Source organism: Mirounga angustirostris, unplaced genomic scaffold (assembly GCF_029215605.1).
Source record: "Mirounga angustirostris isolate CCGP_5_RB_7025 unplaced genomic scaffold, mMirAng1.0.hap1 SCAF_8, whole genome shotgun sequence".
Classification (NCBI taxonomy): Eukaryota; Metazoa; Chordata; class Mammalia; order Carnivora; family Phocidae; genus Mirounga; species Mirounga angustirostris.
In genome coordinates this window covers 16,934,988-16,959,276 of record NW_026991716.1, presented here as the reverse complement: position 1 = coordinate 16,959,276, position 24,289 = coordinate 16,934,988, and the positions used below count along the sequence as shown (strand labels likewise).

General features: G+C 41.4%; 1 protein-coding gene across 4 annotated transcripts in view; it reads left to right on the top strand.

The window, feature by feature from the left end:
- Window positions 1-14,652, top strand: part of LOC123837467 (N-acetyllactosaminide beta-1,6-N-acetylglucosaminyl-transferase) — a 63,677-nt gene extending 49,025 nt beyond the window's left edge. For 2 of the 4 annotated variants that reach the window (XM_045866388.2, XM_045866387.3), the window contains exons 2-3: window positions 1,593-1,685; window positions 7,143-9,728. In XM_045866388.2, coding sequence (XP_045722344.1) covers window positions 1,593-1,685; window positions 7,143-7,333 — 284 coding nt within the window. In that variant the 3' untranslated portion in view covers window positions 7,334-9,728. Of the gene's footprint in view, window positions 1-1,592; window positions 1,686-7,142; window positions 9,729-13,119 lie in introns of those variants that run through there. The other 2 variants (XR_010413504.1, XM_054505738.2) reach the window with 2 other exon arrangements.
- The last annotated feature ends 9,637 nt before the right edge of the window (window positions 14,653-24,289 follow it).

Sequence of the window (24,289 nt, the reverse complement as noted above, 5' to 3'; positions counted from 1 at the left end):
CTCTCCCTCTACCCTTCCCGCCCATGCTCTCTCTCTCTTTCTCTCATTCTCTCTCACTAAAATAAATAAATCTTAGGGGCGCCTGGGTGGCTCAGTTGGTTAAGCGACTGCCTTCGGCGCAGGTCATGATCCCGGAGTCCTGGGATCGAGTGGGGAGCCTGCTTCTCCCTCTGACCCTCTCCTCTCTCATGCTGTTTCTTCTCTCTCTCTCTCTCAAATAAATAAATAAAATCTTAAAATAAATCTTAAAAAAAATAGTTTAGCACAGCGTTTCTCAAATGGGGCAGTTTTGCCCAACCACCCTCCCTCCTGGGGACATTTGGCCACACCTGAAGATGTTTTTGATTATCACAGCTGAGGGCTATATACTACTGGCATCTGGTAGGTGGAGTCCAGGCACGCTGCTAAATATCAACAACAGGATAGGACCGGCCCTACCACAAGGGATTATCCAGTCTGAAGTGTCAAGAATGCCCTGTACGTTAATTAATTGAATGTAAATAAAATAAAATAAGTTTAAAATAAAATAAAAATATAAATGTATATAAATAAATATTTAAAATATGCAAAAATAAAGTGTCAGTAATGCCAAGGTGGAAAAGCCCTAGCTTAGTGGCGACCTAAAGCCCTCCTCCCCTTTTTAAGGCTCTTTACATTTTAAAGGTGAATTAGATAACTCATTAGTTAATGGATCAGCCACTAAACTTTGGGCCAAAGAACAGCTGAAAGAAATAGAGAAGATGGGTAGGTCAGTGCGCGCCAATCTTCCTCCAAGAAACGCAAAGATCAAACTTACTGCTTGGGGTCAACAGTTTATCCTCACTGGGTGTTGGAGAATCATCTTGTTTCTCTCTCGCTCTCCCCAGGGCCCAGCACAATGCTTGGCAACATCAAATGCTCAAGAAGCACTTTAACAAAAAGGATAGTGTGTCAGGGGGGCCTGGCTGGCTCAGTCAATAGAGTGTGGGACTCTTGATCTTGGCATCATAAGTTCGAGCCCCATGCTGGGTATAGAGATTGCTTGTAAAAAAAAAAAAATTTTAAAAAGGATAGAGTGTTAAGGGATTTGTTTGAGCTTATAAGTAGTGAACAAGATATTTCCCTTCTGTATGCTGAATATTGCAACTTCATATAAAGGGCTCTCACTTATTAGTGCTTAGCACATAGAGTAGCTGGTTTTCTGAGCTTCATTTTAAGTTACAAGTCATCTGAAGTCTTAAAAAGCTGTAATATTAGGATTGAAAGTAAATTCAGTTGAAGGCCATTGAGAGATAACCTCAAATCCCCCAACTTTTCCATCTGCATTATGATTTCATGCTGTGGTATCTCTTAAACTCTATTTTGCAGGCTTGGGCACACATTATGACCAAAAAAATTATGCATATATATTTTTTTAATGGTGGCAAGGCAAGGTTCATAACCACCAACTATTCACACTGTAAGCTTTTGAGGTTTTGCACACCGACGATGGAAAATCTAACATGAAAGATAATCTACCAAAAACATAAGCATAACTTGGAGGCTTCATTGATGAAATGACACCCTTCTTTCTTGGTTCTCATTTCTGCTTTTCTTCTTTATCAACATTGCAGGTGTCCCTGGCTCCATGCCAAACGCATCGTGGACCGGTAACCTCAGGGCTGTCAAGTGGATTGACATGGAAGATAAACATGGAGGCTGCCATGGTGAGCCACTGATTCCATACTTTGAGGCCATACTTTGAGTGCTTGTTGGCGTTGGCATGAAGGTCGTTGTGAAATACAGGGGTTCTCATGGAGAGAACGGCTGGTGTATTTAGAACAATCTGTGAGTTCTTGGAGTAGCTAGAGACTTCAAGACTTTGTAAATTTAGGAGGGAGGTGCCTGGGTGGCTCAGTTGGTTAAGCATCCAACTCTTGATCCTAGCTCAGCTCTTGGTCATGAGTTCAAACCCAACACTGGGCCCCACACTGGACATGGAACCTGCTAAAAAAGAAAGGAAGGAAGGAAGGAAAAGGGAGAGAGAGAAAGAAAGAAAGAGAAGAGAAATGACATGACATGAAGTTATCTCACTGATGTTCTCCGACTCTTGACTACCGAGTGGGTGGGCTCAACTTATGATGATACTTTCTTGCTAGTTTCTGCTTTCTTCTTACTTACTCCTCTTTCTGTTCCTTTTGGGAGTGCAGCGGTTAGGAGGGGAAAGTGGTCAGGATGAGACGTGATGTCATGGTCTCACCACGGAGCAAGCTGGACCTCCACCCCTGCCTCTCACACCAGCCTCTGGTCCCCCCCACCCCCCCGCGGACAAGCTTCCAGCTGGCTTAGAGGTATTTGCTGCAGCTCTGGCATGATGGCAGGCAACACTAACAAGATATTTCTCCTCCAGACGGACAAGAATGAGATAGTTCCTTTCTTTCTTTCTTTACGTATTTGAGAGAGTGCTTGTGCATGAACGGGGGGGAAGGCAGAGGCATAGGGAGAAGCAGACTCCCCGCTGAGCAGGGAGCCTGATGCGGGACTCGATCCCAGGACCCTGGGATCATGACCTGAGCTGAAGGCAGACGCTTAACCGACTGAGCCACCCAGGCGCCCCAGTAGTTTTCATTTCTATAGAACTTTATAAAGAAGGGCTTTCATTAGCCCTGGTCTACATTCCATTGAGATTCTTGCCTGATACATAGTGAGCATGGTATTCATTCACTAGGGCTAACATAACCAAGTACAAGAGACTGGGTGACTTCAACAACAGAAATTTATTTCCTCATACTCCTGTAGGCTAGAAGTTAGAGAGCAAGGTGGCTACAGATTTGGTTTCTCCTGAGAGGCTCACAGATGGCCACCTTCTTCCCGTGGCCTCACATGGTCTTCCTTCTGTGTGCATCTGAGTTCTCATCTCCTCTTTTTATACCCACACCACTCATACTGGATTAGGGCCCATCCTGTATGACCTCATTTTAACTTGAATAGCTCTGTCTCAAATATGGTCACAGTCTGAGGTATGGGGGGCTAGGACTTCAACATATGAATTTGGGGAGGGGGACAATTCAGCCCATAACAGGAGGTGGGCGAGTGGTTAAGTGAAAGAGCAAGTGTGAGGGTTTCCCCTTTGTTCCCTGTGGTGACAAAGCTTTGCTTCCTCCACTTGTCCATCAGTCCATCCACCTGCAGTCTCTGGCTTCCCTCTCTGGCCCATCGCATTGACACTTAATATTTCAGAGGAAAACCTCCAAATAGCTGCCTCTTTGCAGCTCTCCATTACGCTCCACCCCCTTCACCTGTCTTTCTGAGCATCCCCTTGTGCTGCAGATGGCAATATCCTCATGTCACTGTATAGTCTGCTCTTTAGTGTATTCATGTCTTTACCTTAATCAGCCAACATATTGTCCCCAAAGGACAGCCCGTGCCACCTGCCTGCATTTCGTTGTGGCCTGACCTCCTGGTGGAAGGAGGCAGGTGGAGAGGAGGTTGCTTTGCTTTTGGATGTCCTAAGTCTTCTTTAGAAGAGAGACCATCACCATCAGTTGGGGTCTCAATATTTGAGATGTGTTGCCTTCCCCAAAGTCCTCCCATAACCCTGTCACCCTCCCTCGAGGACCACCGTGGTCATCCTCTGATCTGCTTCTCCACCTCCTTTCCAGCTGTAACTCGGGAGAACTTCAGCCTCCACAGCAGGACCCATGTGACATCATTACTTTGTGGCTCCAGCCCCCCGCACAGAAGCTTCTGTCCCACTGCATCAGTCACCAAACCCCCGCCCCTCCGTAGAGCCTTACCCTCAGTCTCCTTGTCTTCACCTGTGTCCAGGCCCTACCCCATAGAGAAGATATAGGCTAGTCAGGTTTGCATTTTTAGAGGGATCTTTACTTATCACATGACAGGTGGGCCCATGAGAGTATCCCCGAGCCAGGGACCTACCTAGGGTACAAAGCTTGGGCAGCCCAAGCCTCTCAGACAAATGTCTCATTTTTCTTCTCTTAGCACCTGTAATGCCATGAATATCTGAAAGCCTTGTACAGTGCAGAGCAGAAAAATAGTTTGTCCCCCAAACCACTAGATAGGGAAAAGAAAAAGAACCCAGAGGATGCAGAACAGTACATGCCAAACCAGCAAGTCAGGAGTCCAATCTGGACCTTTCCCCCTTGGTTGTGAGTAATAGGATTTGTCCTAAACCCGTGGATGTGTACACACTCTATAAGGCCCTGTTAGCACTTAGAATCACGGGACCACCTAGATGTGGTCTTGAACTTGGAGCTTCCTCCTTTGATTACAGTCTTTTTGTCAGTCTACTAGTTTTCTTCACCAACTTACATACTTTATATCTTCCTGTCTTTCTCCCCAGAGCAGAATAGAAGCTCCCAAGAGGGCTAGGATTTTTGACCAATTTGTTCATTGCTATATCCCCACACCTAAAATAAGTTGTTGTTGTTGTTTGAAATGGGGTTGCTTTTTTAAAATTGGGATTGCCAAGGTTTCAACTGTCTCAGCTGCTTCCTTCTACTAGCTTCCTTCTGAGGACTTCTGTCCAGCCTGTGTACTGGGTCAGCCGTCCCATGCTGTTCTCACTCGACATTCCAGATTCCTCTGCCATTTGACCCTACAAGGTCCATTCCTATGCATAACGATTACCAGCATCTGCTTTATGCCATTTGTGTTTCCCTGAGCAGAGCATCACTGGAGACTTCTTACAGAACTGTCCCAAACTCACCCCCGATAGGGAGGCTAGACCCTCCTCTCCTGGCTGCCTATTTATTCTTTTATTCACCTCATTATCTTCCTGGTGTCCTTTTCATCTTTCCTGCTTGCTTTAACCTCTTAATCTTACAGCCTTTCCACCCTCAAAAGGTAACAATTTCAACTTGAGGAAGAACTTTCAAGACATACCATCAAAATCCCCTTACCAGTTTGTCATGCCATTTCCATTCCTCCATCTCAGGGTACTTTGCACACATTCTCATTGTTCCTTCCTGTTCTGAGAGGAAAAGCTACCCATCCTCACAACCTGGGTCTGGGGGTCTCAGCTTTGTGCAGGTTCCCCTAAATGATCCCCTTGCTCTCTTGCCGTCCTGCATTGCCCTCTGTGCTGGTGGGGAGTGATTCTCTTCTCTCTCAAGTGTGTAGTGATTGCCTCTAGCCGGAAGACCAAGTTGTCTGTGTAGCCTCTACTCCATCCACGTGAAACGGTCGCTCCTGTTCACTTCATTCTCTTAAGCATTGACGTGCTGCTTATGCATTCACTTCTCACCACCTCCCCCCTGGGTTCTCCTCTGACTTCCCACAACTCTGGCTTCTGTGCCCCATGGTTTCCACTCTCTGTTGTACTTCCTCCCAGGCACATTAAATTAATCACAAATCCTGTCAGCCCTTCTCTGTTCTGTTTCTAATACCCTTCCTTCCCCACTTATGGCAACCATTAACTTTGAACCAGTTCTCTGGTTTACATTAAGTTGTTAGTGTGGCCTCATGATTGATTTCTAATGTACCCTGCAAAGCTCTGCAAAATTAATCTAGCTAAAATTCGTTTCACCATTTGATTCTTCCATTCAAAAATCTTCAAAGACTTTGCCTATTTATGGGATAAAAAAAAGGCCCAGCCCTTTAGTTTGTTTTAGGTCAGTCAACTGTAGTCATTCTACTCTATGCCAAGAAACCTCTAGAAAAGAGGTTCAACTTCCTACCATTTTTCTTCTAACCCACTTCCCAACCAAACTCCAGATTCTAGCAGAGAATTCACACCTTTGCACATTTTTTCCAGAGGCATTGTCCCCAAATGAAGCCACCGTCTGTGCCCCTGCTGCCCGCCCCCACCGCCAGTTCTATGCTTCTACTAACTCTCCACTCATCCTTCTCTATCCATTCACTCAGTAGCTATTAATGTAACTCCTAATATTTACCAGGTACTGTTCCAGATGCAGAAGACACAGAGGAGAACAAAATGGTCTCAAGTTCCAGCTCTTCTGGACCTTATGTTCTAGTCCTGGGAGAAAGACAATAAACAACTATCTGGAAAGAAAGTCAATAAACAAAATATTTGTCTCCGTGGCACTGACACACATAGCTATCTGTTGGTAATGAGAGCCAAGAGGAAGATGAATCAGGGAAGGAGGAAAGAGAGGTCAGAGAAGGCCTCACTGAGAACACAGCCTTGAGGCAGATAACCTGGGGTGTGGTGTGAGAGGGAGCCTCCAGGATGTCTGGTGGAAGGGGGCTGGCGGGGGGAGGAAGAGCAACGTGGATTCTCAGGTACAGCATGCGTGGTGTGCTCGGGTCCATCGAGGAAGCCAGTGTGGCCGAAGCGAGTGAGCAAGGGTTGTAAGTGAATGAGCAAGTGGTGGGAGGTAAAGGCCAGACTCTGAGGAGTTTTCAATGCCATTGCTCACATTTTGGCTCTTCCTCCACATGAGATGAGAAGCCCTTCGAGGGTTTTGAGCAGAGGAGACATCACGATGTGCTTAACATTTAGAACAATCGCTCTGGCTGTTGTGCTGAGAATATACTAACAGACCAAGGTGGAGGCACTGGAATCCAGTTATTACTGTAACAAGTCAGACAGGGTGGTGGAGGTGGTGTGGGCCAGGATGATGGTGGTGGAGGCGGTGGAAAGAGGTCAAATTCTGTTAGTATTTTGAAGGTTGAGCTGACACAGTTGCTGACAGATTGGATGTGGGGTGTGAGAAAAAGGAGGAGAAGTACCCAGGGGGACTTGGAGGTGGGTGAGGAGTTGAGTCTTGACATGTCCTATCAGTGAGGTTCATTCTCACCTAAGTGGAGATAAAAGTAGGCACTTGGAGAGGCTCACAGAACAGGCCTGAGCAGTTCAACCCATCAAGACCTGTCCCGTCTGTACACTTCTAGAACCTCTCTCATCCATCACGCTCACTTGATAATACACGAATTGTCCTGTGACACCTATTATGTTCTCACTTTGTATTATTTCACTCTCCTGTTACTTAAGTACCTCTGTGTTCCCTTTGTCTTCCTATAAAGAGCTTAACTTCCTTGTGGGCTGGGCCTACACGATCCTGTTTCATTCAAATCCTGTAGCACATGGCACACTTTTAGCTACTCCGTAGGCAGGCAAGACTCTACGGCTGGGCAGCCTCACTACCCCCAACTTTGGAAAACCAGCATGTTCTGACTGTCTCTTGTTCTCTCCTCTGCAGGCCACTATGTCCACGGCATCTGTATCTATGGAAACGGAGACTTGAAGTGGTTGATTAATTCACCCAGCCTCTTTGCTAACAAGTTTGAGCTTTCCACGTACCCCCTCACCGTGGAATGCCTCGAACTGAGGCTTCGAGAAAGAACCCTAAATCAGAGTGAAACAGTAATACAGCCCAGCTGGTATTTCTGATCCACTGTAACATGGGCTCGACGGGCGCTTGCAGCTGGGAAGAAGAGCCTTTCTTTGTGAGAGAACTTTGCCTTGCTTATGTGAATCGTTGCCAGAACGAGGTTATGGCTGCAGGACCTGGCCATGTTATTCTGTGTGCAGCCAGCCATCCACTGGACACTGTGAACTCTGCTATCGGAATGGCTGCACAGGGCCATGCTGGCATTTTGGCCACAATGGCAGCCTCCTGATGCTCCTTCTGCGTCAGGCTAACTCTCTGATCAGTGATCAACTGAACTGATGTCAGACCTCTGCACCGGATACTCATTATAGAGAAATGTTCTCATGAAAAGGAGAACTGTAGATAATACTGTTTAGGAAAATAGCAATTGTGTTTCTTTGAAGGAATCTTCTATGACGGATCTATAGCCACACATCCGTGGACACCACTCCTCTTTGTTCAGCCACACGTAGGCATAGAAACAACTTTCTGGGCAACTCAGCAATCTCCTTTACAACTTGAGCTACCAGAAGGGAGAACTAGATCTTGTTCCCGGGTTTCAACACTAGCCTTCCCAGTTTACTGTGTCTGAAGTCCTGTATAGAATGCGGCCACTACCTCCTGTTTCTGCAAAGGAATCGCAGGGAAACAGGACATTTCTTGTGGTGTGTCAGAATGCTCACTAGTCCCTCTACCATTGCTTTCCATGGAGAACGCTGAAACGTTCCCACAGAATGAAGATATTTCTAGAAGAGAGGTGTTATTGCATGAATCTTGTCCCAGATCTCTAACCTCAGAATGAATCACTTTCCTCTTCGGTCACCACCCTCCACCCCCACCAAAGTGATCTTACCTGCAAAATGGAGTCCAAATTCTACACCATGAAGGCTTTAAGGACTCCAGAGGATTTTGAGTAGCTTATTCTCAGAGAGTATTCTCTGAGTAGCTTTACAATGCTTAGTGCTGATAAGAGTGCCTAGATTTTTAAGAGCTTTCCACTGTGTCACTTATCCCTTGTGCTTACACTTACCCCTTATCCTTTATCCAATTCATTCACTCAGCATGCAGTCAATAAATATTTCTTGAGTGCCTATTGTATACCAGACCGATTTGACACAAGGAGAAAATGAAGAGAGAAGCTTTTTCACTCTAAAATTCTTGGTCATAGCATCAACGTTGGAAAGGCTGCTCTAGAGAATCTCACGGATTGCTTGTATTTTAATGCATTCATATGCAGAGTTATAGACTGGGATATCAGGCCAAGAATATGAGTAATTAGAAGTCGAGGTCTAGGGGTGCCTGGGTGGCTCAGTTAAGCGTCTGCGCTCAGCTCAGGTTATAATCCTGGAGTCTTGGGATTGAGCCCCATGTCGGGCTCCCTGCTCACTGTGGAGTCCACTTCTCCTCTATCTCTCTGCCCCCCCTCCCACTCGTTCTCTCTCTCTCAAATAAATAAATAAAATCTTAAAAAAAAAAAAAAAGAAATCAAGGTCTAAATCAGAGATCATTCCAAAGGGAGAAAGGAAGGAATAGACAGAAGCTAAATCCTGTTGTGTTGTAGGCATCCGAATAGCTCCCTTATGGCTCATTGCATTAACACCTTACAGCACTCTTGGGAGGCTCACATGATTACCTCCATTTTGCAGATGAAGTAAGTGAGGCTTAGAGAAATTGTTAATAAGCATGAGGAAATGAATTCTCTGAGGATTGGGATGTTCTTACTGGTCTCAGTTCAGTTTCCTGAGAATATTTAGAGAAGGTGAAATAAAGCCATATTTAGTATAACAGAGAGGGTAGGTTTTAAGAATGGTCTCAGTGTTAATATGAGAAAATGTGCTGTCACCTCAGAAAAATGTGAAGTCTACTTTTGTACTCCTAAATCCATTGAGTTCCTTAATATTTATTTATTCTAACAAAAAAAAAAGTTACTACAACTAATGATACCTTTTAATTCACACTATTTTTATTCTTTTTTTTCTGTGACTGTGCCTGTTGAATGTTAATCGTATTTAAGGGAATGCCTTTGAAATAAAGCCTTTTTTCCCTGCTACTGAAAAAGATGGAGCTGCACAGAGTGGTAAAGGCTTGAAGCGTAGGGAACACACCCAGAGCTAATGGTGGAGTCTAAGAATCATCTTTTTTTTTCAACTTCTTTAAATGACCCCACCCGAGAAGAAATGTTTTACACTGGATCTTTCTCATCTAGAACGAGAACTCTTTTGGAATAGAAGATGTTTACATGTCTGTTGCTGGTCATCTCTGTGTCTCTTAAATACTTTAATATTGGAAGATTGTAGTGTTTGGGCAAGTGGGTTTCCGCTAGCCCATGGGGATGGCTGAAGCTACTAAATCCGTCCTTGTTTGCAATGATGGTCCATGTTGTTATCTTGGAAATAAATTAATATATTGTTTTCACCTTTGGGGCTATTGTGTATTTTTATCTGATGGTTGGTTAATATCCACTAAAGACCATGTTTATCAAGGTAATTCTTTGAGCATTTTTACAAAAAAAATACAAACAGAGGGGTGCCTGGCTGGCTCAGTCAGTGGAGCACCTGACTCTTGACCTCAAGGTTGTAAGTCTGAGCCCCATGTCAGGTGTAGAGATTACTCAAAAATAAAATCTTAAAAAAAAAAAGTACAGGGGCGCCTGGGTGGCTCAGTCGTTAAGCTTCTGCTTCAGCTCAGGTCATGACCCCAGGGTCCTAGGATTGAGCCCCACATTGGGCTCCTTGCTCGGCGGGAAGCCTGCTTCTCCCTCTCCCACCTCTCTCACTGTGTCTCTCTCTGTCAAATAAATAAATAAAATCTTTAAAAAAAAAATACATAGGGACACCTGGGTGGCTCAGTAGGTTAAGCATCTGCCTTCAGCTCAGGTCATGATCCCAGCGTCCTGGGATCAAGTCCCCACATTGGGCTCCTTGCTCAGCAGGGAGTCTGCTTTTCCCTCTGCCTGCCACTCCCCCTGCTTGTCTCACTCTCTCTGACAAATAAATAAATACATACATACATAAAAATAATTAAACTTCTAATTTTAGAATAGCTTTAGTTTTATAGAAACTTTACAGAAAAATTGCAGATAGTACTGAAAGTTCACATATACACCCCACTCAGTTTCCCATTATCAACATAGTACATTAGTATGGCACATTTTATTTAGATTTCCTAAATTTTTACCTAATGTCCTTTTTTGGTTCCAAGATCCCATCTAGAATGCCACATCATGTTTAGTCAACAGACTTCACTGGGCTAGGACTTTCTCAGACTTCTCTTGTTTTGATAACCCTGACAGTTTTGAGGGGTACCAGTTGGCTCTTTTGTAAAGTGCCCCCCTCAATTTTGTCTCATGTTGTGCTCATTATTAGATTGGACTTTTGGGTTTGGAAGAGGAAGACCACAGAGGTGAAGAGCCAGGGTCCATTCTTTCTACATGACTTATCAGAGTTGAGGCTAACCTTGATCACCTGACTTAAGTACTGTTTGTCAGTTTTCTCCACTGAAAAGCTACTCTTTTTTCCCCTTTCCATACAGTACTCTTTGGAAGGAAGTCACTATTCGCAACCTGTATATAAGGAATAGGGAGTTATGCTCCACCTTCTTTGGAGTAGAATACATAAATTATTTAGAATTCTTCTATAAAGGAGATTTGTCTCTTTTCCCCAATTTACTTATTAAAAAATCTGTTTACATCAACGTGGGCTCATAGATGTTTATTTTAAACTTCAGGTTATAATCCAATACTACCTTGGTCACCTGGGTGGCTCAGTCAGTTAAGTGTCTACCTTTGGCTCAGGTCATGGTCCCAGGGTTCTGGGATCGAGTGCTGCATCAGGCTCCCTGCTTCCCCTCTGCTCGTGGCCTCTCTCTCACTCTCCCTCACTCTCAAATAAATAAAATGTTAAAAAAAATAAATAATCCAGTACTACCTTTTTTTTCTCCAATTGTTCCAGCTATGGCCATAGGTAGTTCTTTCAGTCGGCTCCAAGTCTTTGACACATCCCCATCACTGTGGGTTTTTCCTTGAACACTTTCTTATTTTCTGGCATTGCAAGATGCTCCAGTCAAGCCTCTCTTACTATTCCCTTATTCAGTTTTGAGGATAAATGACAAGTATAATAGCCATGGCATGAGAAGTACATGGTGATCAGAGGCTCAGACTCTCAGATGAGGGTCTGGGTCACCTCACCAAGTAAGCCATACAGACTAGCAGAGGTGCTAGTGAAGGATATGGGGAATCTGAAATGGGAAAGAGAAGAAGGAGACACTGGGTATCTGTTATGACTTCAAGACCAGCTGCAGTGCTGGAAGCTGTAGGTCATTCCACTAATCTTCCCTTTATAAGCTTTCCCCAAGAAAGGACACTCACAGGATTTGGAGGAGCTGCTCTCTCAGTTTATAGGACAAAATTGATCCAAGCTGCTCAAGTGTGGATGGTGCACTGGACAAATGCGATCTTCTCAGGACTGAAGCTGTTAGCCTTCCCTGGAAATTACTCTCATCTGGGGTCAGCCTACACCCAATGCCAGGAGGGTGTGGGGCTATAAAGGCCCAATGCCCTCACCTTAACTTGGGCCCATAGCACCTGATGAGCTCTCTGGGGTGGAACAAGGCCTTATTTTTATTGTGTCACAGCCCAGCTTCTTTCCTTAATCCTAATCCCTTCTCTTCCTCCATAAATACTGAATGTGAAGAGCTCCCTTGCACACTAATCATTTTAGAGCCTGATTTTTGGAGAACCTCACCTGTAACATGTTCCCCACACAAAAGATGATACAAAACTGTACCTATATTTTCTTTTTTAACTTTCATAGTTGTTTTTTTTTTCTTCTCTCTCTGTTTAACTGTTAAGGATTTTAGCCATCTAGAATTTATTTTGTCATATGATTTCAGGTAGGCCCCTAAATTCTTATTCTGCTAAGGAAAACCAGTTATCCCAATACCTTTCCCCCATTGCTTTGAAATGCCAATATGATTATGTATTAAATTCTCATATATTTGGGAGTCTTTTTCTGGAATCTATTCTGCTCTACTGATTTTTTTGTCGATCCACATGCCAAAATTGTATTTCAAAAATTACAGTAAATCTCTGCTCTGTGGCAAGACAAAGAATCCCTTACTGCTCTTTTTCAACATTTTCATGGTAATTTTTGCTCATTTACTTTCAGGCAAATGTTAGAAACAGCTTATCAAATTCCTTGAAAAATCCTGTCAGGATTTTAATGGAATTTGTACAGAATTCATATCGATTAATTTTGAGGTAATTATACCTTGACAATATTGATCTGTAATATGTCTATTTATTCAGGCCCCCTGTTGTGTATTTTACTAATACAGTTTTCTTATGCAAGTCTTGCACATATCATGTTATTATTAATTGCCTGTATTTTTAAAAAAGATTTTATTTATTTATTTGACAGAGAGAGACACAGAGAGAGAGAGAACGCAAGCAGGGGGAGTGGGAGAGGGAAAGCAGGCTTCCTGCGGAGCAGGGAGCCCAATGCGGGGCTCAATCCCAGGACCCTGGGATCATGACCTGAGCCAAAGGCAGACGCTTAACGACTGAGCCACCCAGGCGCCCTTAATTGCCTGTATTTTAAAGAGTTCTTTGTGCTTACTGGGAATGGGTTTTTTATTTTTTATTTTTTATTTTTGGGGGGAATGGGAGTTTTAAAATCTATTTGTTTTATTGTTGGTAGCATAAAGAAAAACAATTGATTTTGATCGTGTATGTGGATTTTATTAAACTTTTTCATTATTCCTAATAGTTTCTCATTGTGTTTTCTTTTCTTCTTTTCTTTTTAAGTAGGCTCAACACCCAGCATGGAGCCCATTGCAGGGCTTGAACTCACAACCCCGAGATCAAGACCTGAGCTGAAATCAAGAATTGGACACCCAACCAACTGAGCCACCCTGTGGTCTTCCTCTTCCAAACCCAGAAGTCCAATCTAATCATGAGCAAAATATGAGACAAAAACAGCGGGGCTTACAAAATAGCCCACTAGTACCCCGTCAAAATTGTTAAAGTCATCAAAATGTGTTCTCTAATAGTTTCTCAATCTATTATACCTCACATTTTCTGAAAATTATCTATAAATACCAGTTTTGCCTCTTCCTTCCCAAAATTAAATCATCTTATTTCTTTTTTTATTTTTGTCTTCTTACATTGGCAGAAATTTGCAACACAATTTTAAAGGGTAGCAATGATAGCAGGTACCCTTGAGTTGTTCCCAACATTAAAGGGCATGTTAACTCTCGTGCATGATGTTGGAGGTTTGATATAGGTTTCTGGTAGATACTCTTTATTGAAAAGAATACCAGAAAATAAAGATACATTGAAATATATTATGACTCTAATATATATATATATCCCAGTTGCTATCTCTTTTTTTGTTGCATGATACAATTATGGGTGACTAGTTTTTAAAATTTTCCTTTGCATATATTACTTCAAAAAATGAGGATAAAAAGTCACTACTCCTAAACTTTAAACAGTAAGAATTTAGTATAGTAGTTGATGTCAAGTGGGAAACTGGAGCAGGGATCCCTTTGAACAGACTAAGCAAACAGTTGAAGTTTGAGAAGACTACTAATGACTGAGCTGGAAGATTCCTTGTTGTAACTACTCCCTCTTCTGGTCAGGATGGCTCAGGGATTAAGCGCCAATGGGAAATAGACCAGAGGTCAACCTCTCAGAGCCAAGTTCTGACTTTGGCAAGAGAACTAACAGCAATATGTCTGAGAGGAGGAGGGTAAGAGGTGAAGTTGCCCATGCTCACTTTTCCATGAGGAACATCTACAAACTTAGAAGGTGGGGTACCCACTGTAGCTATCTGGAAGACTAACTTGGCAAGTCCTGTTGTGAGTCCAGGAAGCCTAACCTATATCTTGGGAAGGATCCTGGGGTCTATATCAGATAAGTGGGCTGAATGATCCAAAAATAAATGGTTCTTAAGAAAAGAGGACAGAATTCAGAAACTGATGAACAGCATCAATCGTCAAACGGTAGAAGGGAATCTCGGGCTTAACTGTCATCAGGAGCTGAGGATATGAGGAGAAACAGTTAAGAAAGTTAGTGCAAGATTAAAGTGAATTATTTATGAAATTCAGGCCATTTATTTCAGCTAAAGTGAAGTATTAGTGAACTTCAGGCCAGGTACACAAGGCAAAAATGTAGGGTTTTAGAGGGCTTCCTTAAAATTTTTTACTTTGGGGGCGCCTGGGTGGCTCAGTCGGTTAAGCGTCTGCCTTCGGCTCAGGTCATGATCCCAGGGTCCTGGGATCGAGCCCCGCATCGGGCTCCCTGCTCGGCGGGAAGCCTGCTTCTCCCTCTCCCGCTCCCCCTGCTTGTGTTCCTGCTCTCGCTGTGACTCTCTCTGTCAAATAAATAAATAAAATCTTAAAAAAAAAATTTTTTTTTACTTTGAAATAAGGTTAAACTTAGAGAAAAAGTTACAAAACTGACAAAGAGTTCTTGTATATCCTTCAACCTGCTACTTCCAATGCTAACATCTTACATAATCAAAGTTTAATGATCAAAACCAGTTTGTTTGGTTTTTAACTCTGCGCCAGCTGTGTGTTGAGAGTTGTGGCCAGATGACTTTTACCTTTGCACAGGACAGACCAGATGGTATGTCGTGAGTCCCAATAACATGTAGTACCATCATATTAGACCAAATGAAAGCGAGGGACCGGTCTCAAGTGATATTTCCCGATGAAAATTGTACTATGGAGAGGAAAATTCTGTACATTCTCTATTCCAGACTATGGAAGTGAGATAAAAGAAAAAGAAGAGTAGATCCATAGTCATATCACTAAGAAAATGGTGGAGAAGAAAACAGGTGTATGGTGGTTAAAATGTATCTTGTATCTTACAGTTCACTGGTTGGAAAACTCTAATGTAGATTCATTTTCTCAGGATTTCACTAAATAGATTTAATGGGTCATGAAGAGCTAAGAGGAAAAGCACTGATTACTGCCATGTCTACACATTTAAACTCTGACGTTTAACACCTTTGGTGATCCCCTTCTGCATACCTCTGAGTGGGCCAGGCATGGAAGCTCCACAATTAGCATTCATGTGGTGGCCTTTACAGAGGACTCAGCAAGAAGTATTTAAATTAGACTTTCCACCTGCATGGCTGTGTATCAGAGATGACCCAGTGGAAGAAGAATGGTTTAAAGAGTAACCACAGTAATAGCATGGGATTCTTTGGGGATACAGTTACAAAAAGCAACAGAGTGACTTTAAATACATTATGGACTGGTAGACAAATATATGAAAATGTAGGAAATTTAAAATACTAATGTGGTAGTCATTATCATACATCAAAATTTTCCTATCTGTATATGTAATTAGGAAACTTTTCTTTTCTTTTTCTTTTTTTTTAAAGATTTATTTTTATTTATTTGACAGAGAGATAGCGAGAGAGGGAACACAAGCCGGGGGAGTGGGAGAGGGAGAAGCAGGCTTCCCGCCGAGCAGGGAGCCCGATGCGGGGCTCGATCCCAGGACCCTGGGATCATGACCTGAGCCGAAGGCAGATGCTTAACCGACTGAGCCACCCAGGTGCCCCAAGGAAACTTTTCTAAGGAAAGGTGGGAATCAGGGCAAATGTCATTTGAAAAACTTTCATTATATAAAATAAAGGTAAAGAAATATGTTGTGTTTTCATAGGATTTTTAAGCAGGAAGATTCCATTTGTTCATATATATTTAACAAAGAAATTGTGCCAGGTTCAGTTTCTGGTAATATATCTAGGTATTAAGACTGATAGATCTTTCATATTGAAGTTGAAGAGACAGAAAAGTTACAAGAATATATCAACAAACAAGATAATTTTAGATAGTGATTAAGTTCTGTGAGGAAAAGAAAACAAAGTGAGGTGATAGAGATCAACAGACGTAGAGAGAGAGGGGCTCCTTTGGATTAGGCTGTCAGTCCTAAAGGAAAACAGGCAGTAAACTCTTACACATGGGTCTTAGCTATATATTTTTTTTTTGGATCATCTCCTCAGGCAAGGGCAACAAAAGCAAAAACAAACAGTTGGGACTACAGCAAACTAAAAAAATTTTGCACAGCTAAGGAAACCATCAACAAAATGAAATAGGCAACCTACTGGATGGGAAAAGATATTTACAAGTGATGTATCTGATAAGGGGTTAATATCCAAAATATATAAAGAACCCATATGACTCAACACCAAACAAATTAAACACCCCCCCCACCAAAAACCCCACCACAATCTAATTAAAAAGTGGGCAGAGGACCTGAATAGACATTTTTTCCAAAGAAGAAATACAGATAGCCAACATATGTGTGAAAATATGCTCAGCATCACTCATCATCAGGGAAATGCAAATCTAAACCACAATGAAGTATCACCTCATACCAGTCAAAGTAGCTAGTATCAAAAAGATAAGAAATAACAAGTGTTGGTGAAGATGTTGAGAAAAGGAAACTCCTTTTTTTTTACTTTTTAAATTGTTATGTTAATCACCATACATTACATCATTAGTTTTTGATGTAGTGTTCCATGATTCATTGTTTGTGCATAACACCCAGTGCTCCATGCAGAATGTGCCCTCCTCAATACCCATCACCAGGCTAACCCATCCTCCCACCCCCCTCCCCTCTAGAACCCTCAGTTTGTTTTTCAGAGTCCATCATCTCTCATGGTTCGTCTCCCCCTCTGATTTCCCTCCCTTCATTCTTGCCCTCCTACTATCTTCTTTTTTTTCTTTTCTTAACATATATTGCATTATTTGTTTCAGAGGTACAGATCTGAGATTCAACAGTCTTGCACAATTCACAGCGCTCACCATAGCACATACCCTCCCCAGTGTCTATCACCCAGTCACCCCATCCCTCCCACCCCACACCCCACTCCAGCAACCCTCAGTTTGTTTCCTGCGATTAAGAATTCCTCATATCAGTGAGGTCATATGATACATGTCTTTCTCTGATTGACTTATTTCACTCAGCGTAACACCGAGAAAAGGAAACTCTGTGCACTATTGGTAGGAATGTAAATTGGTGCAGGATCTATGGGGAAAGAGTATGGAGGTTCCTCAAAACACTAAAAATAGAAATACCATATAATCAAGCAATTCCACTTCTGGGTATTTATCCAAAGAAAACAAAAACACTAATTCAAAAGGATATATGCACCCTTATGCTTATTGCAGCATTATTTACTATGGCCAATATATGGAAGCTACCTAAGTGTTCATTGATAGATGAATGGATAAAGAAGATGTATATGTATATAAATACAATGGAATATTACTCAGCAATAAAAAAGTGAAATCTTTCCATTTTTGACAACATGGATAAACCTAGAAGGTATCATGGTAAGTGAAATAAGTCAGACTGAGAAAGACAAATACCGTGATTTCACTTGCCTGTGAAATCCAAAATGTAAAACAAATGAACAAACAAAACAGAAACAAAGTCCTAAATACAGAGAATAAAATCGTGGTTGCCAGAGAGGAGGGGGGTGGAGGATGGGTGAAACAGGTAAAGGGGTTTAAGAAGTACAAACTTCCAGTCATAAAATACATAAGTCACAGGGATATAAAGTATAATGTAGGGAATATAATCAAAATATTGTAATAAATTTGTACACTGACTAGCTAGACTTATCATGGTGGTCACTTAGTGACACATAGAAATGTGGAATTACTCTGCTGTACACCTGAAACTAATATACTATTGTATATAAACTATACTTCAAGTAAGAAAAAGACCCTGTTAAAAACAAAACAAAACAAAACATTAGGCTGTCAGGCAAGGCCTCTCCTCAAGAGGGGACATTTTGAGATTAGAGTTTTGCTATCTGCAGTTGATCACCAAGGCTGTAGCTGGATGCTAGGACTCGATTTTACCCATGTATTCCTTGGCTTTGCTAAAATTTCACAGTCAAGTGTTCCTTGGAGAAAAGACTGGATCTGGAGTTTGGGCGGGGAAAGTATGAGTCTGCACCATAACGTGGTACCAGAAAGTAGATAGTACTCAAAGAACGATGAGAACAAATCAAAAGCACCAGAGTCACCTTGAAGGGGTTCCTACTGGCTAACATGGGACACTCTGAGCATCAAAATAAATATTTAGAAAGTAATAGATTGTTTTTTGTTTGTTTGTTTTAAAGATTTTATTTATTTATTTGAGAGAGAGAGAATGAGAGATAGAGAGCACGAGAGGGAAGAGGGTCAGAGGGAGAAGCAGACTCCCCGCTGAGCAGGGAGCCCAATGCAGGACTCAATCCCGGGACTCCAGGATCATGACCTGAGCCGAAGGCAGTCGCTTAACCAACTGAGCCACCCAGGCACCCCAGAAAGTAATAGATTGTAACCCAATTAATAAAATGAGTTCATGAACCCCTACATGTATATATACATACATGAATGGAGGAGGAAGGAAAGCTCTTACAGTAAAAGGCCAACTAATAAATACAGAACGAATGATGGAGTTAGGACATCATTAATGGTTGCTACAACTAGTGGGCAAAAGTTTGATAAGGAACAGAATATTTACAGTTTCAAAATATCTTCCCACAGATTATTTATTAGTTGTAAAGGTACAATTGTAACTTTACAGTGAAAAAAAATTGGAGATATCCCCCAATCAAGTGAGTGAAGTTACATCAGTAACACTGGGACAAGTCAACTCACAGACCTCCTGGAAGAAAGCAGAGTTGAACATGACATCCCTGTGGTGGTTGGTATTCCTACCAAAGTATATAAACTGAAGTTGTAGTCATGAGAAAACATCAAACAAACCAAAATTGATTGACACTGTACAAAAGAACTGGCCTGTACTCTTCAAAGATATAAAGAAAAACTGATGAATTTTTCTAGACTAAAGGAGATTAATGAGAAATGAAAATCAATGCAATGTATGATCCTGGATTGGATTTTCAACTGGAAGGATAAAGAAAAGGTATGAAGGACATTCCTGGGATCATAGAGAAAAATAGTATGTGGATTATGAATCAGATAATACTATTGTGTCATTGTTAAATTTCCTGATTATATAAAAAAATTTTTCTTTGTACTTTGTACCAAAGTGTCTAGAGTATAAGGTAGCATGATGTCTCCAACATATTCTCAAAAGTTTCACAAAAAAAAAGTATACACACAGAATGGTAAATGGGATGGATGCAAACATTTAGTGGATCTGGGTAAATGGTATAAGGGAGTTCCTTGTACTGTTATTCCAGTTTTTCTGTAAGTATGAAAATATATCAATATGAAAAGTTGCCAAAAATCCAACCAACTAACCAACCAACCGAACACACCCCAAACCGCAGTTAGTTAAGCTGCTTCATCTGGTGGTACGATTGAAGTTATCATTCCTGCAGGAATTCTGACAATTAATTGCACAGCAGTATAAGATGGAAGTGAATTCCTATTAATTCATCCCCCTGGACACGGTAGTACCAGCAGCCAAGTTCCAAGTATAATCTTTTTAGCCCTTCACTTGCAGCAGAAACCTTATTTATCCCTTGTAATCAGTGTTTATCAATCTAGCCAAAACCATAATCTGTTTTTTTTTTTTTTTTGGCCTGTTTTCCCAGTGGCATAAAACATCCAAAATATCAGCCATCAAAAAAAAAAAAAAAAGAAATCTTGCCATTTGCAATGATGTGGATGAACTAGAGGGTATTATGCTAAGCGAAATAAGTCAATCAGAGAAATACAATTATCATATAATCTCACTGATATGTGGAATTTAAGAAACAAAACAGGATCATAGGGGAAGAGAGGGAAAAATAAAACAAGACAAAACCAGAGAGGGAGACAAACCATAAGAGACTATTAATCATAGGAAACAAACTGAGGGTTGCTGGAGGGGAGGTGGGGGGAGGGATGGGGTAACTGGGTGATGGGCATTAAGGAGGGCATGTGATGTAATGAGCACTGGGTGTTTATATTAGACTGATGAATCACTGAACTCTACCTCTGAAACCAATAATACACTATAGGTTAATTAATTGAATTTAAATTTAAAAAATAAAATAAATTGAAATAAATAAATAAATAAAACCCCTTAAAAAAAAATCCAAAATAGCTGGGTATTTTTCTCAGTAGAATTGTTTTTACATCTCCAGTAGAAAAAGTGTTTATCACACAAGGATCTTACCAGCAATCGACAGAAACTGATTCTGGCTGATTTAAATAGAAAAGTAGTTTTTTAAAAGCTGACTTTTACTTTTTTTTTTAAAGTTGTATTCATTTATTTTAGAGAGAGAGTGTGTGTACACGAGTTGGGGGAGGGGCAGAGGGAGAGAGAAAGGGGAAGCGGACTTCCCGCTAAGCACCAGAGCCTGATGTGGTTTAATCCCAGGACCCTCAGATCATAACCTGAGCTGAAACCAAGAATTGGATGCTTAACCGAGCCACCCAGGCGCCCTAGTTGAATTTTTTTTAAGATTTTATTTTTAAGTAATCTCTACACCCAATGTGGGGCTGAAACCCCACATTGGATGCTTAACCGAGCCACCCAGGCGCCCCTGACTTTTACATCTAATGGACTGGGCATTCAGACCAATGCTTTGGCTGAAAACAACTAAGAAAGCTGGATGAAATATAAATATGTCCTTCCTAACAGCATCAAAGAGACAGCAAAATAGTGAGGCAGGATTAAGCCAAGATACCAGAGAAATGGAAATCCAAAGATTTCTGATCTGGGAGAAACAGCCGAGAGGCTGAATGGCACCATTGACAGTCTGATTGGCTTGGGACGGGGGTCTGAAAACTTTTCTTAAAAGTGCAGATGTTAAATATTTTAGGGTTGCAGACCATATAGTCTCTGGTTCTCTGTCATAATTATTCAACTCTGCCATTATAGAACAAAAACAGTAGAGATATTTGTACACACCCATGTTAATAGTAGCACTACTCATAATAGCTGAGAGGGGAAAGCAACTCAATGTCCATTGGCAGATAAATGGATGAGCAAAATGTGATATATACATACAATGAAACATTTACAATAATTTATCTCTCACATAATAAGAATCAACAAATTTCAAAGAATTGGAAATATACAAAGTATATATTCTGGCCAAAAAAGCAATTAAGCAAGAAATGTTTGAAAAGTAACTAGGTGATCCTCATATGTTCTGAAATTCAACAATTCATTTTTAAATAACCCATGGGTCAAAGACGATATCAAAATGAAAATTAGAAAATATTTTTAATATTTTGATAATGTAAATAAAATGTGAGTGTGGTTAAAGTGTGCTAAGGGGAAATTTATAAGGAATATATGCAAATATTAGAAAAGATAAGTACCTGAAAATTTAATTATAAAGGTAGCAGAAATTAATGAAATAGGAAACAATATACAATAAAGACAGTCAACAAAATCAGGGGCTAATTCTTTGTTATTCAGAGATCTCAGACATAAGTTTAGAAAGAGTGGATAGAGGAACAAAGTGAGAAATAATTCTATTTCTCTCTGTCTCTGAAACTCACTTTCAATCTTGGCTATAAATAATTCAACTAGGGGCACTTGGCTGGTTCAGTTGGTAGAGCATGAGACTCTTGATCTCGGGGTTGTGAGTTTCAGCCCCACATTGGGTGTAGAGATTACTTAAAAATAAAATCTTAAAAAAAATTCAACTAGGGTGCCTGGGTGGCTCAGTTTGTTAAGCGACTGCCTTCGGCTCAGGTCATGATCCCGGAGTCCTGGGATCGAGTCCCACATCAGGCTCCCGACTCAGTGGGGAGCCTGCTTCTCCCTCTGACCCTATCCCCTCTCATGCTGTTTCTCTCTCTCTCTCTCAAATAAATAAATAAAATCTTTAAAAAAAAATTCAACTAATATTATTTAAATGGGGCACTTTAGTCTATGAGCCAAAGAATAAAGTATTAAGCAAAGAGTCAAACCTCAAATGGTGTGTGTGTGTGTGTGTGTGTGTCAAAGCAACTGTAACAAAATATTAAATAGGATTTAGTTTCTTATCCGTGCATTAGTGACAAGAGCCAGAACTGAGGTCAAAGGGGCATTAAGTTCCACATTACTGGGGTCATAAATCCCCATCAGAGATTCTTAAGACATGCAAAACAAGTCTTTTTTATTTTATTTTATTTTATTTTATTTTATTTTATTTTATTTTATTTTATTTTATTTTACTTTATTTTATTTTTATTTTTATTTATTTATTTTTTATTTGAGAGAGAGTGAGAGAGATCACAGAGGGAGAGTGAGAGGGACAAGCAGACTCCCCGCTGAACGGAGAGACCGATGCCAGCCAGATTCCAGGACCCTGAGATCATGACCTGAGCTGAAGGCAGACATTTAACTGAGCCACTTGGGCACCCCCAAAACCAGTCTTATTACTATGAACCATGATTCTCTAACTCAGAGGTCAGCAATCTTTCTGTGAAGGGCTAGATAGTAAATAGTTTAGGCTTTGTGGGTATGGTTTCTGTTAAAACTATGAAACTCTGCGTTGTAGTGCAAAAGCAACCATAGACAATATGTGAACGTGCCTGTGTTCCAATAAAACTTTATTTACAAAAACAGGCAGTGGGCCCGATTTGTCCTATGAGCTGTAGTTTGTTGACTCCTGATCTAAACATTCCCTCTTCCCTAATATCAGGCTAAGACTGATGAAGGAGAAAGAGCATCATCATAAACGTGGAATTATCAGCCCAATAGGAATGCTGTTGCCCCCCACCTCCTATTTCTAAGCAAAGTGAGGAAGACAAGAGAATCACTTGAAAATACAAGTTATGCCCAAAGGGAAGACTGGCATCTTCTACTCTAGTTAGATCTATTTCCAAAGAGTGAGCTTACAGCTCTGAACTTCATCTAGCTAAACAAGGAAATGAACTGGAGAGCATTGGCAGGGCAGAGAGAGGGAGTATAGCAGAGGAAGGAGCAACAATCTGCTGTAACAAAGACGTGTAAGATTCCCTTAATTCCAGGGGTCATGATGGAAGGAAACTGGATTTGATTGGTTTTGCCCTAATTTTATCTAAAAGGACTTGCATCCTGGCCCAAAGACTACCCAGTCAGTTGTGAAAGAGTTTGAGCAGGGACCAGACTTCCCAGGTCAGAGAATCTGGTCAATAGGAAGGCTTCCAGGCTTTCCCAAGAATGCACGCGATGCCACAAAGGGAGAGTGGTTGGTGACCTGCCATGAAATAGGTATCCACAACCAGTTGGAGTGAAAAAGAGGAGTAGCCACAGCCAACAAAAGGCCACACCATTAGCTAAATCTGTAGGAGACACTCATCTGTTCCCAAGAAGAGAGAGGACAAGAGCACATGTCCTCTCTTCCCTACCAAATCACACACTCAGAGGTGAGGAGGAGTGAAGGGGGCTCGAAGAACAGACCTTGCCTTCCTCCACACTTCAGCTTCCCTCAGTTTGGGGACCTTTTCAATGGCAGGGGAAGGAAAGCCTTAGATTGGAATGAGATTGTGGCTTTAAAGGGAATGGATTTTTCATCACTGAGGGTAACCTGGAAGTTCTGGAATCTGCTTAAAGTGCTATTTAATAAGGACTCTGTTATGAGAAGAAAGGGAGAGGTAAAGCAGTAGACTCGGGAGCCATGATTGCTGGGAGGAAAAGATATCCTGGGGTTGAGACTATTTGAAAACTAAATACCCATGTAGAGTAACACCTCACTAATCTGGAGTCTATGTAGTTAGTCTTTTTGGCTTCCCATGCCAGTGTCAGGAAATTGAAACACACACTCTCACCTACACAGACACACAGGCACACACATCTATGAAGGAAAATCTGCCTCTTCTTTATATTCTTATGTGAACTATTCAAGTCTTCACTCAGAGCTGAATTAGCTAAATGATGAGAGAAAGTGAGGGTCCAGCTCTAGTATCACAAAGGATGCATTTGGAGCTTAGAGGTAATTTTTTCTACACACATTTGAACTTCCCTATAACAATGAAATAACTCTATGCTTCCACCCAACAAGATCTGGCTACGCTTTGTGTAAGAGGAC